Source organism: Festucalex cinctus, chromosome 2 (genome assembly GCF_051991245.1).
Source record: "Festucalex cinctus isolate MCC-2025b chromosome 2, RoL_Fcin_1.0, whole genome shotgun sequence".
NCBI lineage: Eukaryota > Metazoa > Chordata > Actinopteri > Syngnathiformes > Syngnathidae > Festucalex > Festucalex cinctus.
The window spans coordinates 12,443,208-12,466,508 of record NC_135412.1 but is presented as its reverse complement, the minus strand read 5'-3'; the positions used below and the strand labels follow the sequence as shown (position 1 = coordinate 12,466,508).

At 39.6% G+C, this 23,301-nt stretch overlaps 1 protein-coding gene across 1 annotated transcript in view; it reads right to left on the bottom strand.

Moving 5' to 3' along the window:
• Positions 1-13,107, bottom strand: part of LOC144014952 (chemokine-like protein TAFA-2) — an 87,884-nt gene extending 74,777 nt beyond the window's left edge. Inside the window, exon 1 of the mRNA XM_077515249.1 lies at positions 12,607-13,107. Within this exon, the coding sequence (XP_077371375.1) occupies positions 12,607-12,653 (47 nt within the window). The 5' untranslated portion in view covers positions 12,654-13,107. The remainder of the gene's footprint in view (positions 1-12,606) is intronic.
• Between the last annotated feature and the right edge of the window lie 10,194 nt (positions 13,108-23,301).

Below are 23,301 nucleotides of genomic sequence, written 5' to 3'. Positions count from 1 at the left end.
GATACAGAGATGACCTCCCCTTTCTTCGCTCACCCCGAGTTCAAACCCACTCTGCATCAGATGGATTTTCTCTACCTTGTGCATCATTTCCTCTTTTCCAAACACCTTTTGGGGGTCGGACAGAGCAGGCTATGTCAAGGAGATTCTTAAGATGTCCACGCTGTGCTGACAATTCCTTAAAGCTGCTCAGCACCACTGCATGCACCGCCTCTCCAGCCATCATTGCCGTGTGGGTCGCCAGAAGTCTGACTGATGCATCCCCAGTGAGAAATGCTTTTGTTCTGATCTACGACTGCCGTGCATGCCAAGTGGTTTACAGCGGCCGCAGAAAAGGTCTTTATTTCCTCAGAGAGTTTCCTCAAAGGAGGATTGTGCGCTGTGCTGCGCTGGTCAGCACATACAGACGGCTCCACCCTGGACGAGATGCACCCCGCAGCAGTTTCAAAGAGACGGTCAAAAACCTTCAGGGGCCCCATTAATATCGTCATGGATATGCAGATTGTGCATATAAAAAATACTCGCAGCTCAGTTTGACACTTGAGCCTCCAGCACACAACACTGATCGTAAATCTTACCTGACGTTCCACCTTTTAAAGAAACCATCCCCTCTGCTTTTACCACCCTTCCACTTGAGGGGATTTGAGGACGATTAATGAGTCTATCAAACTGGATTAAGACAGGATGCAAGCACACTGTAAATTCTGTGTTGTCACATGGCATCTTCAAAAGTGATGGGATTTTATTGTTTTCCCCTCAACTCAGATTCACCATTAAATCCCCTGAAATAATCTCTTTCATGTGGAACAAACATCACTGTCAGAACAGAATGGGTAGGATGGTGATCCAAATATTGACAGGACATATTTTGGTGGGAGGGGGACTGACAAAAACAAATGATATGGTAAAACTTGGAGATTGAAGGCCCGAAAGCAACATGCAACCTGAATTAATCACCTGTTTGTGCACACCTCCACCACAGGTGCAGCCTCCAGGAGGACAGGAGGCCAGACGCTGCCTTGACACAGAATGGTGGTCGGAATGCTAATAAAGATGGATTCAATCAGATTGGAAGTAGTCTTTTGGCAATTCATGGCTTTAAAATTAGAATTCTTGTTGTGCATTCAGAGGCTCACACAGAGTCTCTCACACAGCCGGAGCCTTATTCCGGCTAGAACTGAGACACTTTTGTGTTCTGATGGAAGGAAATGGTCGAAATCTCTTTGCAATAACACACAGTCTATTAAAAAGGTATACTTTATCATCTAAATGGACATAAACGCTACCATTGAACACAATCATCACATCTCCTAAACCAGTGGAGTCCAAACTACGGCCCGTGGGCCATTTGCGGCCCGCCGTCCATATTTTTGTGGCCCGCAACATATGCTAAAAATATGCTATTAAAGGTTATTTCAGTTAACTCAAACTAACGAAAAAACTAAAATTCAAACAACAATTTTGTTAACGAAATAAAATAAAAACGAAGATGCTTTTTAAAGAAGAAAACTAACTGAAACTACATTTTATGTTTACAAAACTAACTAAAATAAAACAAACTATAATTATAGCAAACATGTCCTTCGTTTTAGTCTTTGGTAATTAATTTAATGCATGAGCCTTTGGGGATGATTTTAAATGTGATTTTTAGTAGATTTATTTTAATATAAACCGGAATAACACCCATGGTGTTTTTTAAATATTGCGCACAATACTAGACATTAAAAAAATAAAATACAAATAAAACTAATACTGAAACTAACTAAACTAAAACTAAGCATTTAGTAAAGAACTAAAACAATTTTTTTTTTAAACTAACAGAACCACCCTGAAAAGTTATTAAACTAACTAAACTAAACTCAAAACAAAATAAAATAAAATAATAAAATAAAAACTAAAATGAAAAATTCCAAAACTATAATAACCCTACTGCCATATTACAAATAAATTGGTTTATATACTGTAGCATTTTTTTTTTCTAAATACTAAACACAATTTCTCTTCATAACATTATGTGGCCCTTGCATCCTTCTGATTTTCTGTGTGTGGCCCTCAAATGAAAAAGTTTGGACACCCCTGTCCTTAACCATCACTTTTGAGCAAACTCCCACCCCCACCCCCACCCCCCAAAAAAGTATGTTTTTTGACATTTGAATTGTCAAGACAACATGCCATTTTCTACACTTTAGATTGGTCAGTAATTTTCACACCACATCAATCCGTTGTGTTCCGATTTAAACTGAGCAAAACTATCTTTGCAGAGCAGGATTTTTAATACACGTCTTGTATTGGTTCCAGTGACAATGTGCGCAAATTTACTTGACATATTTGGGCATATTTTTGAGGGTACTACATTATATATTGTACAACATGATTGCCAGCCTATTTCCATGCACATATCCCACCATGCATAAATGTATGTGAGCTTTTCAGCCCCTCTGTGTTGCCTCTCTGCACTGTGGCAAACAGCAGCATTATGTCATTAGTCTTATTAGGAGGGGATTAGTAAGAGAAACCGTCTTAAGGACGTGATCCCTGGGAGGGGGTGCCACATACTGCTTGTATTACTGTCAGCTCAGCCTCCTGAGCAGACTGGGAGTTGATTTTCCAGCATCTCTCAATAGGATCTGTAAAGTAACTTGACACACAGAGGTGCACCCCCTGCTGGATCTCGGTCTCCTTCCAGTGTGGATGCCGTTATCTCATCTTTTAAAGTGCTTGTATGGGAGAGTCACTATCACCTAAGGGGCCTTTGAGACGTGACTATTTCATTTAAAAAAAAATTTGATTTCCAATTGAACTTCATGTTAATTTTATTGATATACTGTTAGAAATTTGTCTTTCAATCAATTACCTACAAAATTACGCTAATTAGCATTTTATGAGTGAACCTTCATGAAGAAATATTCCGTTAGCAAGCCTATTGTGTACATATTTTACTGCTTCATATTGTGTTCCATTTTCATCGCTGTTTCGTTACTTAATTTCCACCATAATTCACAAATAAATTCTTGTAAAAATCTGAAAATGTCATGTTTTCCATGATTTTTTTTTTTTTTTTTTTTGGTTCTGTCTCTCTCAGTGACTGTCTAAATACCGGTACTCTTTTTCTCCTGCTGTAGTTCCATTTTTACATATGTTACATTACATCATAGCAAATGGTGAATAAAAGTTTAGGAGGCTAAAAACAGGTGCAGCAATCATTTGCAGTTTCTGCTACTGGAATAAATTGACTTATATTATTTGCTGCAATGTTCCAGTCATCAACCAACTTTTAGGGTGAACCATGAGTAGTATGGACTTTAGGAAGGAAACGGAACTGCTGGAATGCGGAATGTGGGCGGTGGTATGCAAAGTGAGCAAAAAATCCGCAGCCGTGCGCGCCCTGGGCCTCGTGTTTGTCGTGTTTGTCGTGTTTGTGTGAGTAAGTGGAGGGAGGGAAAAAAAAAAAAAAGACCACACGGATGCATCAAGCATAAACCAAGCTTGAGCCCATATAAAGTTGAACTGTATAGAATGTGCCACAACAGACAATCTTGCCAATCTGTCAACTTTATGAGATCGTCAACACATTATTAAAGTTCCTAACGATCTAATATCGTCATATTGCCCACCCCTACGTTAGGTGTCCTAAACCAACATGAAAAATGTCCCCCTCCCTCTCTCTCCTCTCTGCATAATCAGCCAGAGAGGGCTGTGCACAATGCCATGCACCGCTGTCAGGATCCCGGGATCGAGGTTGTGGCAGGTTAATACATGCTTTCCATAAATGTTATTTGTGTCACGCAAACTACATGTGGCTATTTGCGCTGGCGTAAGTGAATAAGACGCTGTATATCAATGAGTCTCATTTGCATTGTGTTGGCAGCGCACTTAGTGACGGATTTCCCCATCTGCGCGCTCCCGGATTGCTCCATTTTTACCGGTTAGCGCCATGCAAAGGCGATGCAAACCTTTAGTGAATAGGCCCCTCGGTCTTTTGCTGCTAGTTTAGGTAAGAAATAGACTACACCTCAACAACATGTACCATTTTTGTTGCAAAAGAAAGATGGCTATGCTGATTTTAAGAAGGAGCAGATGAGCAGTGCCCGCTGGTTGGAATGGCTTAGTGTCGGTTTGTTGGTGTTGCTGAAGGAAATACATTTGTGTTGTCTACATATAAATGGACAAGAGGTTTACTGGTAACATGGTTTATATTGTTGATGTAAATACTGAACAGTGCTGGACGAAGTATAGTACCCTGCGGGACACCACTGAGAAATTTCTTTCTTTTACCCACAGCTCACTCATAACCCCACACAGGATAAGTGGTAGAAAATAATCAAATGCTTGGATGGCTCAATGAGAGTGAGTGACCGCCCCCAAAATAAAGCTGCACTCGATGTTGACACATGAAGCTTAATAGTGAATGAATAATTGGCTGAGTAGATGTAGTAATTGCATATGCTGAGGGTTTGCCCGACAACTGATGGAGGCATACATGAAAACAACGAGCGGTTCCACTTAAAAGAACATAATAAAAGACAAAAAGATAAAAGTGCATACACAATCAAGGCAAGCAGTAGGACAGGCTTCAAGCTAAACAAGCAAAAGGAGTTGAAAAAATGACCGTGTGCGTGTGCCTGTGTGTGTTCTCATTATAATCTGTCAACAGAGGCTTTATTCTGTCATGTCGCAGCCTTTGGGACATCATTTGCTCTTCACCTTTCCTTGCTATTCACTACTGGCCACACAAACAGGTCTACCAAAAAGCAGAGAAAGAACACACACACACACAACAGGACCTAATTATACCGGGCCAATGGCCACCGTGATTACTGTGTCGTCGTTCCTGAAGAAGAAAGCTGCAATGTGGTGTCGACTTGTGGCGATCGGCTCCTTTGAGCTGTCAGACGTAATGAATCAGCCATGACATGGCTGGAGTGCCATTATCTCAATTGGTCCTTTTTCATAACTCGTGCTGCTAGTAAGACAACCTCCTGGCCCCACATGGCGGGAGGTTAACTCACCACAGACTCATTAGCAGAAACGGCAGCGAAGAAAAAAGAATATTGTCAAATTTAAATGGTGGTTTCGAATAACGATCTTGAACACCAAGTCAGAAATGTGGTGCAATTGAGTTTAAGTGACATATTCACGACAAGCAGATGTGAGTCGCCACAAATGTACTTGAGTAAGAGTACAACCGAGTTCTGCTCATGTGCTTTTGTTGTTGTAGCAAAAAAAAAATACCCATGGAAGCTGATGAACTCTTTGCTCGAAAACTGAACAATTACGGCGTATAATGACTTGTAAATGACAGGACATTGAATTGGTTACGCTACGTAATTGTGTAGCTTCGATAACAACCTGATAGCAGACGATAACGCCCTTATAAGTGTTAATATTTCTTGCCATTCACGAATCCCGCCATGTTGAAACTTGGATAGTTCTCTAAACTCGGAAACTCGACTTCAAGCAGTGATAGATAAACAAAAATAAAAGCAACGAGCAGAATGTAGCTCAATGTAACAGAGAAACCGTAATGTTCCTTCAAAACAAAAATAGTAGTAATACTCACATTTAAAGTTATGTTGTATTAAAACTTCTCTGACCCGTGCACATAATCCTAAAAGTCATTTTAGTAAATGTGAAGGACAATTTTTTTGCGTATTACTACCCACCAACTATCTGACATCTATACATGCATTTGGACAAATCTCAAACAATATTAAGTTGATTCACTACTTTTGATGTAGTAGACCCCACTCATTGTCACAGGAGAAACTTTAGCGTGTTAACTGACTACAACCTTGACTAATAAATGTAATGAGCTAAGATGGGAAAAGCCTTAAGTGAATGCAGATTGAATGAATGCACACAAATTAGCCCTCAAACTAGAAATGAGGCAGTGTTTAATGTAAAAGCGCAACGTGTGATTATCGTATTGTGCTACTTCTTCTTACAAGCTAAGTTAACACCTACTGGAGACACAATGCATAATCGTGTTTCCATCAGTCAAGCAATTTCCCATGGCACTTGTCCTCACAGGGTCAAGGGTGTGCTGGAGCCTATCATAGGTGACTTTGGGTGAGGGGTGGGGTAGGCTACAGGAAATAATAGCCCAAAAATAAATTGGATTAGCATTAGGTCAACCAGAAAAAGAAAATAAATAATGGAAATATTTTTTTAAAGTCTGATAGATTTGATGTTTAAGAGAAAGACAATTTGCTAAACATGCAGTATATGGACATTATCTGTGCAAATGAAGAGAAACCGATAATGACAGCACGCCAGAGTTACTCATGAGGGAGATTGATGGCTTTCAGCTCATATACACGGCGGTTCATCACTCATGTCACAGACAAATACACACACGCATACAGATCCTTACAGTGCATATTCACAGCTCCCTCATGTTCTCTAATATTTCGCCCTTATTAACCTTCTGTACGTGCCACTTGTGCTTCATGTGGTACGGCGCTGCATTCTCAACAATGGCCATGGAAAACATTTGTGAGCACTGAGCACACACAGAAAAAGTATTTTTGCAGACCCTCGTTAGTTAATGAGATAGTCCACTGTCAGTGTAGCCATTTTGTTCCATTTAGCTTTCTGATATTAGCATTTTCCTAGTAATGCTGTAAATTTACGGCTGTTTGCTCCCATGTTCCCAATACAGAAGTGATGTCTGATGTGTAAATAATACATTTTAGTCATTGTGGCAAACACAAGACTATTTCAGAGTTATACAAACACTCTTAAAAGTAATGTTAGCAATGAAGCTAATGCTAACTCAGTGTTCAGGCTTGTCAAATTAAAATGGTAATCTAGGTACAAGCAAAAGGATTATGAAGCCGTTACTTGATGACAAAGTGACTGACTACATTAAACCTTTTCAGATGCTTATACAGCATCTCTGCCAAATCTTTTATTGTCATATTATACGATTGTATTACATGAACTCCTTACAGCCATGCTGGTTCTCTTACTACCTCATTTTGCATATCTCTACTCTGTATTAACCTGTTTCCATTGGCAGAAAATCCAGGGTATTCGATACGGATGCTAGCATAAGTAGCATAGTTTACTCTGTTGCTATGCATTAAGTCTCGGCACTGCATATACCCGATTCAGTAATGTGTAAAAACATAAGCAAAGACTGAGAACTGTGTAGCGTAGTTTTCCAGTGGCACACTAACTTGAGCGCCTTCATTCACATCAACATTATCTGGCGCCATTGCGACATAGCCTGTAAGCTAGCTAGATGCCTCGTTGTTGGCTGTGAGTGTGCACATGTTGCACAGAGAAAAGTGGAAGAGCAACTTGAAAGAGCATAGACAGACTCGTCTGGCTTGCATGACCACTTTAGAGTGCCTTGTTGTTGCCCTGGCGAGACCCGGTGGGATATTTTCCAGCCTCCAATGGTTTTAAGTTGATATCTTTTGCACCTAGTTTGGTAAATATCGTAGTGTTTGATTGACTGTTGAGCTGGGCAAAGTTTCAGCACATTCAGGGGATATGCCCACAGCGTTCGAAAGAAAATTTGGCTGGTTTGTTAACAAGACTCTTCTGTGGTCTGTCAAATGTATAAGACATTTATTTTCACTTTACAGGGACTTTAATCGCTAACGGCCACATGGAATGAATCAGACCCCTGTTCTCCTCTATTGTTGTTTGTTAGCATGTCTCATTTGGGCTATTTTCAGGACAGTGTGGGATTTATATAATACCCGAAGATGGTAGATGTTCAATCACAGTGCAGATGACAAGTGATGTCAATGAATTGAAACACTCGATACCACTGAGACTGACTATCAGCAGCTTCATTAATTTGTTAATAACTGCAACACTAATCATTATTTCATCTCACTTAGGTGGTCCAGCTGTCAGCACCTCCCACTCTCCTCGGCAGACAATCGTTCATGAGGCTCACTTGCATCAGACTGCTTACTGTAGTCCTCAACTCGTTGTGTAGTCAAGGAAGAGTGTGTGGGGCCGAAAGAAGCTCGGTAAACAGTGGTTCGGCAAAATGTTTTTCTTTTTTCCTGTGCTCTGTATACCTAGGTAATGGTGGCAGTAATGGAGTTTGTTCAGGCTCACGTAATCTGCCCAGCTGCTGCTGCTGTTCTTCTCTGACACGCTTCTCCGTTCCACAGCAGGTGCTGCTGTTGTTGGAGCCGTCGCCCATGCTGTCCCGCGCAAGTCATTCGGGAGTGTAACGATGTATGTTTGTGTGTGCCTATTTGTGGCTCGAAAAAAAAGAAGAAAAAAATCTGTGCATATTTGTGTGCACACAGAGTGAGGTGTGTAGTAGGGGGACTGGTAAAGAATGTCAAAAAATAGAAGTGTTTGCATGTTTTAGCTCACCTTTGGGAGGTGGGATAAGAAAGAACAGGACTGGCGGCTAGAAAGGAATTTACAGGACCCGATCTTCCAGAAACAATTTCTTTATGTGGGTTACACACAGGGCGGCACGGTAGTCGAGTGGTTAGCACGTCCGCTTCCCAGTTCTGAGGTCTCCGGTTCGAGTCCAGGCTCGGACCTTCCTGGGTGGAGTTTGCATGTTCTCCCCGTGCCCGCGTGGGTCTTCTCCGGGTACTCCGGTCTCCTCCCACATTCCAAAGACATGCATGGCAGGTTAATTGGGCGCTCCGAATTGTCCCTTGGTGTGCTTGTGCGTGTGTGTGGATGGTTGTTCGTCTCCGTGTGCCCTGCGATTGGTTGGCAACCAGTCCAGGGTGTCCCCCGCCTACTGCCCAGAGCCAGCTGAGATAGGCGCCAGCAGCCCCCGCGACCCTTGTGAGGAATAAGCGGTCAAGAAAATGGATGGATGGATGGATGGGTTACACACATTTAGAGTGGCTACTCGCTCCCTCTGGGCCTCAGCATACAACACACGGCGACTGGAGCCAATCAAATGCACAACACTCTTTTATAAGACACCTGCTTTTTATTTATTATCATCTATCTGCTGTTAACGTCCCCACACCCTTTTTTCTATCCACTCTGGCATGGTCTCCTTGGCATTCAATCACATTTTCATTCTTGTCCTTTGTTCAGTCTGCACTTTTTTTCTTCCCATCAGGCACAGCTACAGCATCAAGCAAAATGAAATAGAAATCGCCTTTTATCGGACACAATTCTTCTGGTGGCTCTATTTGTCTCATTTCTCGGTCTCGCTTTCGCTCTTTTGTTCACTGGACAGGAGCTTTGACATTATCCCCATGGCCCATAGGGCTTATTGCTAGAAGAGTAGATAGAAGTTAGCGAGAAAGATGAAGAGAGTTTTTAAATGTCTATACTGTTATGGGAACACTATTTTGAGTGCATTTCGGGTCGTGTGTGCCTGTATTTAAATGTTCCATGCATATACTTTCATCACCAAGCATCAATGCAATACAGGGCTGGATTGGCCATCTGGTAGACAGGGCAGATGCCCGGAGGGCCGGCCTCTTTTCGGGCCGATGCAGTGGTTTTTCGTGCTTATTTTCCTACATTTTACCACAAGACACTGGCCCACAATTTAGAAGGGCCAGTCCATTTCGAATAGATAGCAAACTGAATCATCAATAAACATCAGTGGAAGAACTACATGTTAGGCAAGACCGGCTGTGCCGGGCCGATGGGCCGAAGTCAAAAAGGCCAGGGCCAATTTTAATTTTATTTTTTATTTTTTTGTGACACTCCGGCCCTGATACAATATATGTATGTGAGCCGCTGATATTCTTTTTTTCTAAACCAGAAGAACTATGACTGTGACTGTTTGCATGACTTTTTAAAAGTTAGGTCTGATTTGTTGAGTTATGTTGAAGAGACTTATGTGGATGTGCTATTGGCCAGCTATATTATTAGTAACTGTGGTCAACAATGTCAGTTCGGGCTATGGCAGGTGCTCTAAGAATGTGCTTTTGATTACTGTATTTTGTTACCATTTGTTTAAAAACGTGATTGAAAGTTCATCAACAGCTGTTTCCATATTCCCTCTATCTATATATTCCACCTGTTATAGATTACAATTCATTCTAATTAGCAGGGGTAAAATTCTCTCTTTAACTCATTCACTGCCAGTCATTATAGAAAATTTTTACATTTCCAATACTCGCGTGATATTACATTCAATAATTATATATAAACCGAATCTACCAAATAACAGAATAGACTCCCTACTTTTTGTCCCGTCCCGTTCTTTTATAATTGACAGCAGAAAAATGTAGGTTTGCCAAAATACAGCCATTTCTCCCATGGACTCTGAAACTGTGTTTATTTCCTATAAAATGGGGCTATGATGTCATCTACCGGTGGTTGGGCATCAGTAAAGTTGTTTCCAAGTTTGATATTTACAGTGGAGCATGCTCAGATTCGCCCCCATTTAGCACCGCTCTAAAAAATACAATTGACAAGTATACTTGTCAAAGGCAGTGTTAAAGTAGACGGGAAAAAAATCAATACTTTATTCATAAACAGTACCACATTTCATACTAAAGAAGCAACACAAAGTGCTTCAGAGAAAATAACTAAATCCCACCTTACACCCTTGTTGTCTCTTGTTGTTGTTATCGGCTTACTGTATGTTAGCTATATTACAGAAAATTCCATAAGCAATTTACACATTACAGGTAAAGACATTTAGATACGCTGTGATTTCCTTAATTTCACACCGAGTGCATTAAAAACAAAATTTAGAGATAATGCCAATCCTGGGCACAAATGAAGGTGTACAATACGTGTGCCATTCTGGTTACATACTGGTGTTTTCCTTGGCATCCTATCAGCCAACAACTTCATCCCACCCTCTCTCCATCACTCCCTGCTGTCAATCATTTCTCCACTGCAGCTTCTCGATCTCATTAAATTGCAACTTCTCACTCACGCTCTTCAGTGGGTCTTGTAAAAGTGAAGTGGGAGCAGGAGCAGCTGGATGCCAAAATATAGCTGCAAGTTGGAATAACCTTATTTGTTGCAATCAAAAACCACTTTGCATTCGCATGTTGATGCTATGAGGTTATAAAAATAAAAGAAAATGAGAGCAATTTGAGAGCCTCAGTGATCAGAAGCCGGATGGATGTCACTTCTTACCTCTGCATAAACAGATTAGGCCAAAACGTGGTTACTGCACAACCCCTGAAACACCCTCTACTGCCTATGATATTACATCACTAGCGAAGTATTTGTATGGGGACTATAGAGGTTTGTCTGCACCCCTTTCTTTACCATTTATCCATTTATTTTATATATGTGTCCTTATATTGCAGGTGAGCTGCAACCTATCTTAGCTGACTTTCTGTGTGTCACCAGCCAATTGCGGGACATCTTCTAACTTCTGTAACAAACAAGTTAACAACCATTCACATTCACTCGTATAGACAATTTGGAATCTCAGTGAACCTAAAGTGCAGCTTTTTGGAACGTGGGCGTAAGGAGCAGAGATTCAAATCCATAATGTCAAACTGTGAGGCACCAGTGCTGCCCATCCTACTAATGTTATTTTCCCCTCACCTACACTTTTTGAACAAATCTACCTCATTCCTACCAACCATTTGGGATGAAAATGAAAACCTTTGCACCACACAAATGTTCTTATAAAGAATGATTGAAATTTCCCATAGACTCAAATAGGGGTGTTAAAAAAAAAAAAATCGATTCGGCGATATATCGCGATACTACATCGCGCGATTCTCGAATCGATTCAATAATCGGCAGAATCGATTTTTTTTTTTTTTTTTTTTTTTTTTTTTTTTTTTTTTTTTTAGGATTCACACCTTGAGCATGGAAGAATGTTATATGAACGGAACATTAAGCCTTAATATTTTATTTTAATGCTGTTCAAACATGAAACAGATTACAACCTCTATAAGACTGAAATTTCAGATAAATAAATAATACATTTTCATATAAATCTTACACTCTACAAGCTTACTGATTAGTATTTTCTGAATTTGAATGAAAAAAAATCGCAACAATCGACTTATAAATTCGTATCGGGATTAATCGGTATCGAATCGAATCGTGACCTGTGAATCGTGATACGAATCGAATCGTCAGGTACTAGGCAATTCACACCCCGAGACTCAAACATCTAAAACAAGGGTCTTCCCAGAGGAAGGTTTTGAGAGGAGACCTGTTTCATACTATAAATTAATTTTACATTCATCTCATGGCCAAATGATGTTCAAATACTAACGCATGTATTTTAAATGGTAATTATGAGACATTTCAATCAGAACACATGTTGAAATATCAACAACGAAAATGCCAACTTTCTGTTAAAAAAGAAAACTATGAATGCGGTCCCGCATGTACAAGCAGTAGCTATAGTGTGCGCGTGCGTGCCTGGTGGACTCGTACATCCGCAATCATTAGTCTTCGCAATATAATGGCAAGCATGATCATATAGTGAGAGCAGATGAGCAGACACTTTGCCACATTTTTTTCCCCCTTCACAAAATGACACCAGTGGGATGCTTCTCAAATGATATCTAGTTCGTTATTATTATTTTTCAGTACAATTAAACGGAGCGACAGCGTGTTCGTGAACTTTGTTGTGACTTTACCACTCGTAGATGTGCAGGAATCAAGCACATCTCCACAAAATGGAGTTGGTTCCCATGTGTGTGGCATGATCCATACCTGTTGGTGCGGTGTGGTCTGGTTCTGTTAGCCCTGAGCGCAGGCATCAATCCTCATTGCCGCTGCGCTATCCGCGAGAGAAGGGTTCTCATCCCCTCTCCGGTATAATTTTCACGGCTTCTGGGGCTCGCCTGGCGTGGGAAAGTTGCAGCATAAAAATATCCGCCTCCACAGCGCGCTGCAGAGACACGACCGCGGCACCAGGCAGGTTTTCCTGGTTGCCCTCGCCGGAAAATGGTCCACTGAAAGTTCCGCGCTCGTCTCCCCTTCTTTGGCACGCGGATGACAGCGAGAGAAACTTAGTTGCGGAGCCCGGAGGCAAACATGGCAGAAAAATCCAAGTTAAAGCCGCTCATCAGGCTTTGCTGTGTCCAGAATCCTTCTTTATCCGGTGTGGTGCAAACGGCGAGAACGTGCCGGGACAGATGTGTGCTGCTGTTAGAATGAGACAGGCTTGTTGGTTGTTGGTGCCCTCCTGCAGGATGAGTGTCTGTGCGTGACTTGTCTGTACTCGGGTCGCCTTGAAGTGGAGCAGCGCCCTCTAGCGGTCAGATGAGGTGACCGCTGACCAGAGTGAAGAGAAGAGACCGAAACCTTGAGTTATTAATCAACTTTCCAACTTGAACTGAACAAGATTTTTTTTTATTTGGAGGGTTTTATTGTTAATAGGTGTGGGAATTGGTCTGTCTCTGCATTTAAATTAAATAATATCAACATTTGAGTTTTGTGCAGTGGTGGTCAATCTTTTGTTTCATCTTCTTTTAAAGGGCCACGTTTCACTTCTTTTTTTTTTTTTTTTAAACAAAATGGCCCAGTCGTTTATTATTATTATTATTATTATTATTATTATTATTATTATTATTATTATTATTCTTATTATTATTATTATTTATTTTTATTTTTATTTTTATTTTTTTTTACAAAATTTTAAAGGTAAGATTACTTCTAATAAGTAATAGTAATACTAAAATAATGGGTATTTTCTAAGAATTATAATTTTATTTTTAATGAACAGAAATGAATCAAATACACTTTAACCACTTTTTTTTTCTTTTTTCTAATGTACAGTAAAACTGCTGCACCATGAAATGAAGTGCTTCTATTATGTTGACCCTTATATAAAAGCAAAAAAATAATAATGGCAAATTACATGGATTCTAGTCACGTGTCTTCCTCCCACAATACAAAACAAAACATGCCTATTAGTTTAATTAGAGACTCTAAATAGACCTTAGGTGTGATTAAGTATAATTGTATGCCTTTTGTTGTTCTAAATCTGATCATCTAAATATAAACCAACACAACTTTTGACATAAACCTCTTTATCCCATCCTAAATCTCATTCTGTAGCTGGAACATTCAATTTTATCCCTCAAAATTCCTTTGTGTCTTGGCAATGAGAAGTTCAAATTAAAACAATTGCACTTTCCTCAATTACAAACCAGTACAATTTACGGGGGATTGGTAGTCAACGGGCCGGCACACCAATATCTGTGTGCAATTGATGGTCACTAAAATTCTTTGAAGTGGGGAAAAAAAAGAAAAATTAAAACACCAAAAAAAAATTTTTTGGGGGGGGGGGGGGGGAGTACACTGATAAACCTTCAAAAGTTCATGTTTTCCAAATAAAACAAAAAGGCCATGGGTCAAAATAATAATAATAATAATAATAATAATAATAATAATAATAATAATAATAATAATAATAATAATAATAATAATAGTAATAATACAGATATAACAACAACAAAAAAGTGAAAAAAAATTCCAAAAAAGTCCACCAATATGCAAATCCACAGGTGCCGAATCACGATTATGTAGGTGTTGACTGTGTATTAATCAGTAGAATAGACAGAGCATATAGCAATAGCATATAGCATTTGGATGCGTGTGTGCGCATGCTAACTGAGGTGATGATGAATGGTTGCACACATGGATGGCAGTGTAATTGATCCATATTGGGGGTGTGATTGTGAGTGTGTGTGTACGTAAGGAGGTCTGGTGCCACTCATATATCATCGCAGCCAGTGAGCTAATCTGTTACTCTGTCAGAGAGTTCACATTACTGATCTCTCCTTTCCGACCTCCTTTGCAACACTCTTCTGTTCTCTGTTTTCACCTCGCTCTTCGCGTTTTCCCATCTCTGATCCCTCCATGTTATCTTCCTATTAAACCCAAGCCTCCATCGTTGCTTTCCGTTTCAAGTAGTATTTGTGGATACCGCACCCGTGGGATTTGTCTTGTGCTCTGTTAACTGGCAAAACACTTCAAGTCGACATGTGGACCTCAAGATAACGGACACACGCTTGGAAGAAGCCATTGCTGCTTGGAAGCCCTCAAAAATCATCCCTACTCCTTTGGGATCAATGGCATTTGCACGCATACACCCTCACCCAGTCATTTGTGAATACACTCCAGTTGGTGGCCTCCCAGTGACACACACAGGGATTTAAATGTGCCAAATACAGACCTTGGTGGATCTCTGTGTCCGAAAAGATAGACCGTTTCCTCAGAGAGGAGCTTTGCAGACCACATGACCATATCAGTCGTGCATAAACATGTACAACATCAACAAGGCCAAGAGTAGGTCAGAGTCGTTTGATCACTTTTGTTTGTCAAACATTTCCTTCAGTTGTGGAAGTGAAGTGAAAAGCAGCGGAAAGATTTGCACTAAATGCGGCAAAATCCTGCTGGACCCTGAGATAAGCCTTCCAAACATTTGCCACATGGCACACACTCATGAACAGAGCTGTTAAAGACCCGGATGGTGATGTGGCTTGAGATCTGTTATAGTAAATTATACGTTTGAAGATAATTGCTGAAAACGTGCGAAGACTACTGTATATTGTACTTAATTGTGGTGATACAGCATCAAATTCTTTTTACCATTTCACTTCTTCAGCTTTTTTTTCTTTGATTTTTTTTTTTTTTTTTAGCTAAAATTGTGCTGCGTGACCCTCGACCACAATTGCAATATGCAGTTAGCCACGCAACTTCTCTTCAGATAGTCTGCTGCGCTTTAGAGCGCCTCGTTGTTGGCAGTGAGTGTGTGCTCCTTATGTAACAGATGTAACAGGACTTTTCACTGCTGTGGCTGCTTTACAGCACCTTGTTGTCACGACAAACTTGTGGGGTATTCCAGTAACTGTCTGGAGGTTTTCTAAACAGATTTTTTTGTTTGTTTGTTTGTTTGTTTTTTGTCAGGGTTGTTGACAACACTCTTCTCTGTGGGCTGTCAAAATCTTTCACTTTACGGGGACTTTAATTTATGTTGACTAATGTTGGAAAATCTCATAGTAAAGAGGACTTCAGTTGGTTTCATTAAGTCTCTGAGTATTTGATCAACACCCGGAACATAAATTAACACAAATGAATTGCTTGGGGAAAAACATAAATTATTTTTTTTAAATAAATGAGAGTTATGAAACTATGCACAAACTGACACTGACACAAAAACCCGCCTCCTGGGTTTGATTTAAAAAAAAAAATTAAAAAAAATAACGCGTTTAGACTAGTGGCGGCACATGGAACATGTAATTAGAAAGACACATTTTTACTTGACTTCCACTTTAAATGCTATGTGGCTAAAGTACCTCACCTTGACCTCACTGGAAATACACGCGCGTGTGCACTCACACCATGTACACATGTTCTTTAGTTTTGCCCTGGCAGGCAGTCCCACCAACATTTGCATATGAAAGACAGCAGCTGGAAGGTGTAGCTGTCAGTGTTGTTGTTGTTGTTGTTGCTTGTTGTGTTATCCATTCGGATGGCAGCTCCTCTGTTCTTGCTGAACTAAAGCTCCCACTTGCATTTCCTCCGGTCTTTCTGTGAGTCTCGCTCCGCCCGTCAATCACACTTTGTCTTTGCCTCTCACACTGTGTGTGGCTAATCATCCCCCTCGGGAAATGTAAGAGACATGTAAAGCAAGATGTATGGACACTCCAAAGAGTGTAGAGAAATTATGTAAAATGTGTCATTTCTCAAATAAAATCCAAGCATATTCTGTCATATTTTGCAAATCTTCAAATGGGTCTTGTCCTTGTGTTGGTTTCTATGCTGTTTCAGGTATATTTTAGGTTGTTTTTTTTTTTGTTTTTTTTTACATGTAATTTACTTTCTGCCATGCTGAGTTAGCCATCCAGATTCTTATGTGCTTTTTTGTCCTGCCTGTGTCGTGGCTGATTGAGTCATTTCTTTTCAGTCTTCACATCGTCATATCCAATTATATTTTGTTTTTGTTTTTTTGGGGTTTTTTTTTTTTTGGGGGGGGGGGTTAACACTGATTTTCTGCTTGGTTTTAAGTTAATTGTTTTCAACTTCCTGTTTGCTGAAGTTGTTTGGTCCGTGCATTTTTCTCCCCACCATTTATTCTCATTTGGGTCACGGTGATTTGGAACCAATCCCAGATCATTTTAGACGAGAGGCGAAATACTACGGAGCCCCTAAGGTGACATGGTAGAAAAAAAAGAAAAAAAAGAAAAAAAAACTTTGCGCAAAATGATTGCGAGGGAACGCAATCTTTGCGAGAGAACGCAGTTGTTGTTGTTTTTTTTTTTTTTTTAAGGTTTAAGCGTCACTTTCTTTTTTATTTTTATTTTTATTTTTATTTTATTTTTTTGCTTGCTTTATTAACCCAAAGACTAAGTACAGATCAGGATAATGAATTTAAAAAAATGGAACATATATCAATATACTTAACTCATTCACTGCCTTTGACAAGTATACTTGTCAATTGTATTTTTTAGAGCGGTGCTAAATGGGGGCGAATCTGAGCATGCTCCACTGTAAATATCAAACTTGGAAACAACTTTACTGATGCCCAACCACCGGTAGATGACATCATTGCCCCATTTTATAGGAAATAAACACAGTTTCAGAGTCCATGGGAGAAATGGCTGTATTTTGGCAAACCTACATTTTTCTGCTGTCAATTATAAAAGAACGGGACGGGACAAAAAGTAGGGAGTCTATTCTGTTATTTGGTAGATTCGGTTTATATATAATTATTGAATGTAATATCACGTGAGTATTGGAAATGTAAAAATTTTCTATAATGACTGGCAGTGAATGAGTTTTAAGTACAGCACAAAACAAAGACAACACTACTAAACAAAAAAACAAAACAAAACAAAACAAAAATGCCAGGGGTTCATGTACATTCAAACAATCTATATTTTTTACAAATAGTGATAGTTTTCATAGCCTTCCTGTTATGAGAGCCATTTATAAGTCTAATATAGGTGAGCATGTCAATGTGAAAGTGTGTGAAGTTGGGTTTTTGATTTCCATACTTGCATCTATGGATAAAGAATTTTGCCATAAATATTAACAGATTAATAATAAAAAATCTATCTTCATTAACATACTTCCTAAAAGAATTTTGGCCTACCATGTCACCTTCGCTGCGCCGTAAACACTTCCGGGTCATCTTCCATGTGAACAAAAGCGTGTAAACAAAGCAGTGGGAAAATATATGCTCCATCCTAGTCGCTTTGGGAAAGCTTTCCCACTGTTTTGTTTCATGTTTACAAACGTTCCATCCTCGTCGCTTTTGTTCACATGGAAGATGACCCGGAAGTGTTTACGGCGCAGCTAAGGTGACATGGTAGGCGAAAAACAACAACTTTGCGTTCCCTCGCAAAACGACTTTGCAACCAACCTCGCGATTGCGAGGGAACGCAAAAGTACAAAAAGACAATTTAGTATCTTCAATCAGTCTAAGATGAATATTTTTGGAATGTGGGAGGAAGTTCGACTACCTGCATGGGAAATAGCCACATAACCATGAGTGGATGCCATACAAGGAGGCTGGATTTGAACCCCCAACATCATTACTGTGAATGTGCAAACCACTCATACTGTGCCACTATATATCCTATAATTGCATTGTATTAAATGGAATATCCTTTTTTGAGACATGCTTAAAAAAAACTGAACACTTGCACGTTCTGGAGTTAAAAAAAAAAAAAGTTGCATTGGATCTAAAAAAAAAAAAAAGTTACATTGGATCATTTATCCCAGGCTGTAAGAAGTTGAAAAGCAGAGCGGCCCTCGGCAACGAAGGCTTTATGTCAGATAACAGCGGGGTGCAACCTACCATCTCAACTTTCTCCTCTTGTCTGTTTCTCCCCTTCCCTTTTTTCACTCAGAGATGTAAATGTTCAAACGGACTAATTCCTTCAAAGCTGCAATGAGCATGAAAGGCCAGTCTCCTCCCGCATTGCTAATTGGTGGCCTCACATCTCTGCATGAAAGCCCAGTGAGCCTTGCTCGAGACTCTCATTAGCGGCAGTGACAGCGCAGTTACAGTAGATGCATTAAATTTACATTACAGACATTCTAGACACACCTTCACTGGCCTTCTCAGTCAAATTGTAACATTGGATGTCGTTTACGCTGGCAGTATTGTATTTCTGCTACTAGCTAGACTGCCTCGATTAATAAATTGTGCATTTACAGTACATATCCTCGATGAATAAATTGTGCATATCTATCTATCTATCTATCTATCTATCTATCTATCTATCTATCTATCTATCTATCTATCTATCTATCTATCTATCTATCTATCTATCTATCTATCTATCTATCTATCTATCTATCTATCTATCTATCAAGTTCTTTGAGTTATGATAGAAATTGTGTCTGACTTCCAAGTCTTTCATTGAGCCAAAGCGATGGAGGTGGCAGATGAGGAAATGCTCATATGACCATTTATTGACTGAGTAACCTGCTGTCTCACTTGGGGGGGAAAAAACGTGATGATCCTCTAACTTATCAGATGTCCACGTGTGAAGGGAGACAGTTATCCTATACGTGCACCGTGATATGCACACCAGCTGGAAAGCTGGGAGCAAGTGCAAGGAGAGAGGCTGCAAGAAGACTCGTTGCCATGACTTTTTAAAACATTCAGTAGTCAAGGTCAAGATAGGTAGGCCTACAGGTTTGTCATGAATTCTGACTTTTTCTGTTTTGACCAATACGGGCTGAAAAAACAGCTGATAGATGTATTTTAGAATGTCAAATAAAATGATGGAGGGGAATAGCAGGGGATATACAGATTTCTGATGGTGATATAGCCCTGGTGGTGGGAGAAAATAAAAAATAGTATTTCTTGATGGATCACTCTCACATCTAAGACATTTTATTAGGTACCAATAAAACAAATGGCCGACTGTATACAATGGACATAAAAAGGCTACATAGACCTGTTCAAATGCCAGGTTTTTGTGATCTAAAAAAAATGTGACCATGATAAATCTTTTCGAAACATTTTCCACCATTAATGTGGGCTATAATCTGTAAAACTTAATTATGCAGTTGGGGGATTTTGGAAGTAAATATAAACAACTGAGATAATATCGTCGCACAAGCGTGAACACCCGCTTGGATGTGGCAGCATTCAATGGGAGCCTACTGCCAAATAAAGTTCAGAAGTTCTCGTTGGGTTTTTTGTGTAGTCACATCTTTGAGAGCTTCCACAGCAGAGAATTCTTATTCTTTGAATGTATGAGTCAAGAGAAAAATACAAAAGAATTTCCTTGTCATTAAGGAATAAGCGGTTACTAGGGAAATGGATGGATGGATTCAATAAACCACGGAATCCAGAGAAGACGGTCATCATCAAGTGGATAAAATAAAGCACAAAAATGACAATACATTAAGAACTGGACAGCTCATCAAAACTGATGAAAAGACCAGAAGAAATATGGTCATAGAGGCTCTCTTGAGACTGACAGCAACTTTGAATGAGATGCAGAATTACTGGCAAGTATTGGCTGTCGAGTATAAGTGACAACAATCGTTTATCTTCTTCATATTTCTGCACTAGCATGATGGAAATGTTATCTTACAAATAAAAACTACCACATTTGAACTCTCCCATACGCATGTGGAAAAATATGTTTATGGCCCGGTTCTACCAGCATTGATGAACACTCTATTACTCCTACTTTTTATGTGTACCTATCCATTCATTCCTTATGGTGTGACCTCTCATCTCATTTTAGCAACACAGCTATTATGGGGTCAAAACACAGACGCTTATACTACTACAAGCTGTCACAAAACCGGATTTTATAGGGGAAAACAACACCAGTAGAAATCTGGGATTTAGTTCTTCCGGAGAACTGATTCACGGACAGGAATATCTGTTGCTCCTTCTGTATTTTTAATCCTCTCCCACTCTCAGTTTTTCCCCCTGCATGTCTCCCTTACATCCTCTCTCTCTCTCCCTCCCCCTCCTCTAAATCTCGTAAACAGCTTTAGCTCTTATCGGGATGGGATCAGACAGTAAAGGCTCTGTTTGGAAGTTGAAGAGAGATGTTTCTGCAGAGGCATTTGTAAGATTTATATTTTACTATAGTTCATTTTAGAGTGACGATAGGGAGAGAAATATTGTCAGATATTGTAGCATGCAGCCTTCAGAGGTTTAAAGGCTTCTCTTCCACTTGCATGGAAAACTATTTGTATTAATTGCTTTCACAACCCATTCCTACCTTATATGCTGTCTCACTTTTGCCCAGTGAACATAAAACTGCATTAGAGAAGGAACGGGGACATAAATGCACGCCGTTTGCTGCATGTATCACAGTGGCCACAAGATAAGGGTAACAAATTCTTTGACTAACACTATCGTACTATTTTTCCAGGGTTGGGTGATCTTTGTGAAGCCTGACACGGCTGGGGCTATTGTTTTTAAATGTCTTGTGGACACGGTCTGACAAAGAAAAGTGTCTCCACCCAGCATCACAGATGGTTAAATTGCCTGATAGTTCCATGCCACCGTGCTCATGGAGATGTGCGTCAATAACCCATAGAGACATCAGTGTGCAAAGGGAGGCCACTGAAATCAGTTCAGTCCATTTGCCAGTGGGGCCACACTGCATTCATTCATCCATCTCATCCCTCATTCCCCACCTGCTACTCCCTTTCCACATTTGTTTTTCTTCAAACTCCTCAATTTCCCCAATGACGACACCCACACATGAATAATGATAATCCACTCAGGCCATTGGCAACCGTTTGGAAGTATTTTATGAGAGACAGCAGGGGGAATTTTCACCCGATCTTTCTTAGTTCCCAGAAGTGCCTTTAACTCAACTGACTTACTTAGGAAAAAGACACCAGGGGGAGTCAAGATGAAAGACACTTTGGAGGGAAGAAATCCACCGGCCTACGTTTTGTGCTACTGATAGCACTGTTTTGGAGGAAAAATCAGCTCCAAGCCACGAGTAGGAGGCTCGAAATGATGGCGGCCATAAATGTCATCTTATGAAGAAAAATGAGTCTTTTTATTTGGTTTAGGTCTAGGTTAAAAATCTTCTAAGTATCCTCTGGAGAAGCAGAGAAGCATGAACAATATTTTTCAGTAGTTCATAGGGTGCCAACTAATTTTAAATGGGTCCTCATAAAACACATTCTTAACTGAAATAAATCACGGTTGGTTGCAATGTTTCGTGGTGGGGTGAAATGTTACCTTGTATAGGAGGGCCCTCTTCTGGTGAGCACTGCAATTACAAGAGGAAGAACGTTGATGTTGGTGGCAGGTGCACTATTGTTTTCAGTCTACTGAAACTCCACTATTTTTTTTCTACTACTCCCAGTGTGAATTGTTTGTTCCATGCTGTATTTCAGAGAGTATGGATTAGATGTCATTGCCTTTGTTTAATATGCACAAAGATAAAATATAGTTATCTACTCTGGTTGTGTGTTGACTATATGCAGATGACAATAGACGTGTCGTTGAATTACAATACATTATAAAACAAATTAAGATGCATCAGTAGGTTGTTTTCGGGTTACAGGAGTGAATGGAACACTTAAAAAAAAAAGGCTAACGTGAATTTCGTGAAATCATTCACTTGGCTGGGATTTGATATCAGGCTGTTCACAACTTTTATTGAGCTAATTCACCCACTTTACATTAAATATCTAATACACACCACCACCACCAAGTAAAAAAAATATCACAAAAGTGTGAATAAATAGGCTTTCAATATACAGTATATATATATTTTTTCCTGATGAATGTTTCCTCTTTAAACATGCCATACGGATGGCTCACAAAAATAGCATCATAGCACTCTACACTTGTATCATTTCTTTTGGTAGAATAATTCTCTTTGCTGGGAATCTTTACAACTTTTCAAGTTTCCATTGTTGGTTCTCGATCGTGAAAAGCTAAATAAATTAAATTGACATGTTCTTCAATAGCTAAATGATACAAATAATGAGTATTTTCTCTGGCTCAAAAAAAATAAAAACAATTAAGCATTGTGATATGCCAAATTTGACTTGCTTAATTCTATTTAAAAAATAAAAATAAAATAAAATACTGATAGTAAATTCGTTGGACGGCAAAAAAAAAAAAAAAAAAGGTTTTCCTCCTATGGCTGAAAAGTGTAACAAATTGAAAGCAAATAAGTGACGTCATCCTCTAACGTAAATAGGCGTGGACATTGTAACAGTTCAATCCTTTTAGCCAATAGCGTCGAGGCGTCGTGGATCGTCATGGGTTGCGTTCAGAATCACCCGAATTGTTCAAGTTTTTAGGTCTTCTCTATTTCGGCCACGTTGTTTAAAAAATTCAAAAATTCCACTGTAATCTAAAAACGTGAAATAAAATCCAGAAAGAAAGAACTTGGAGGTGAACCAGTACCACCCAAACTGCTGTCTCGAACATGCAGCGTA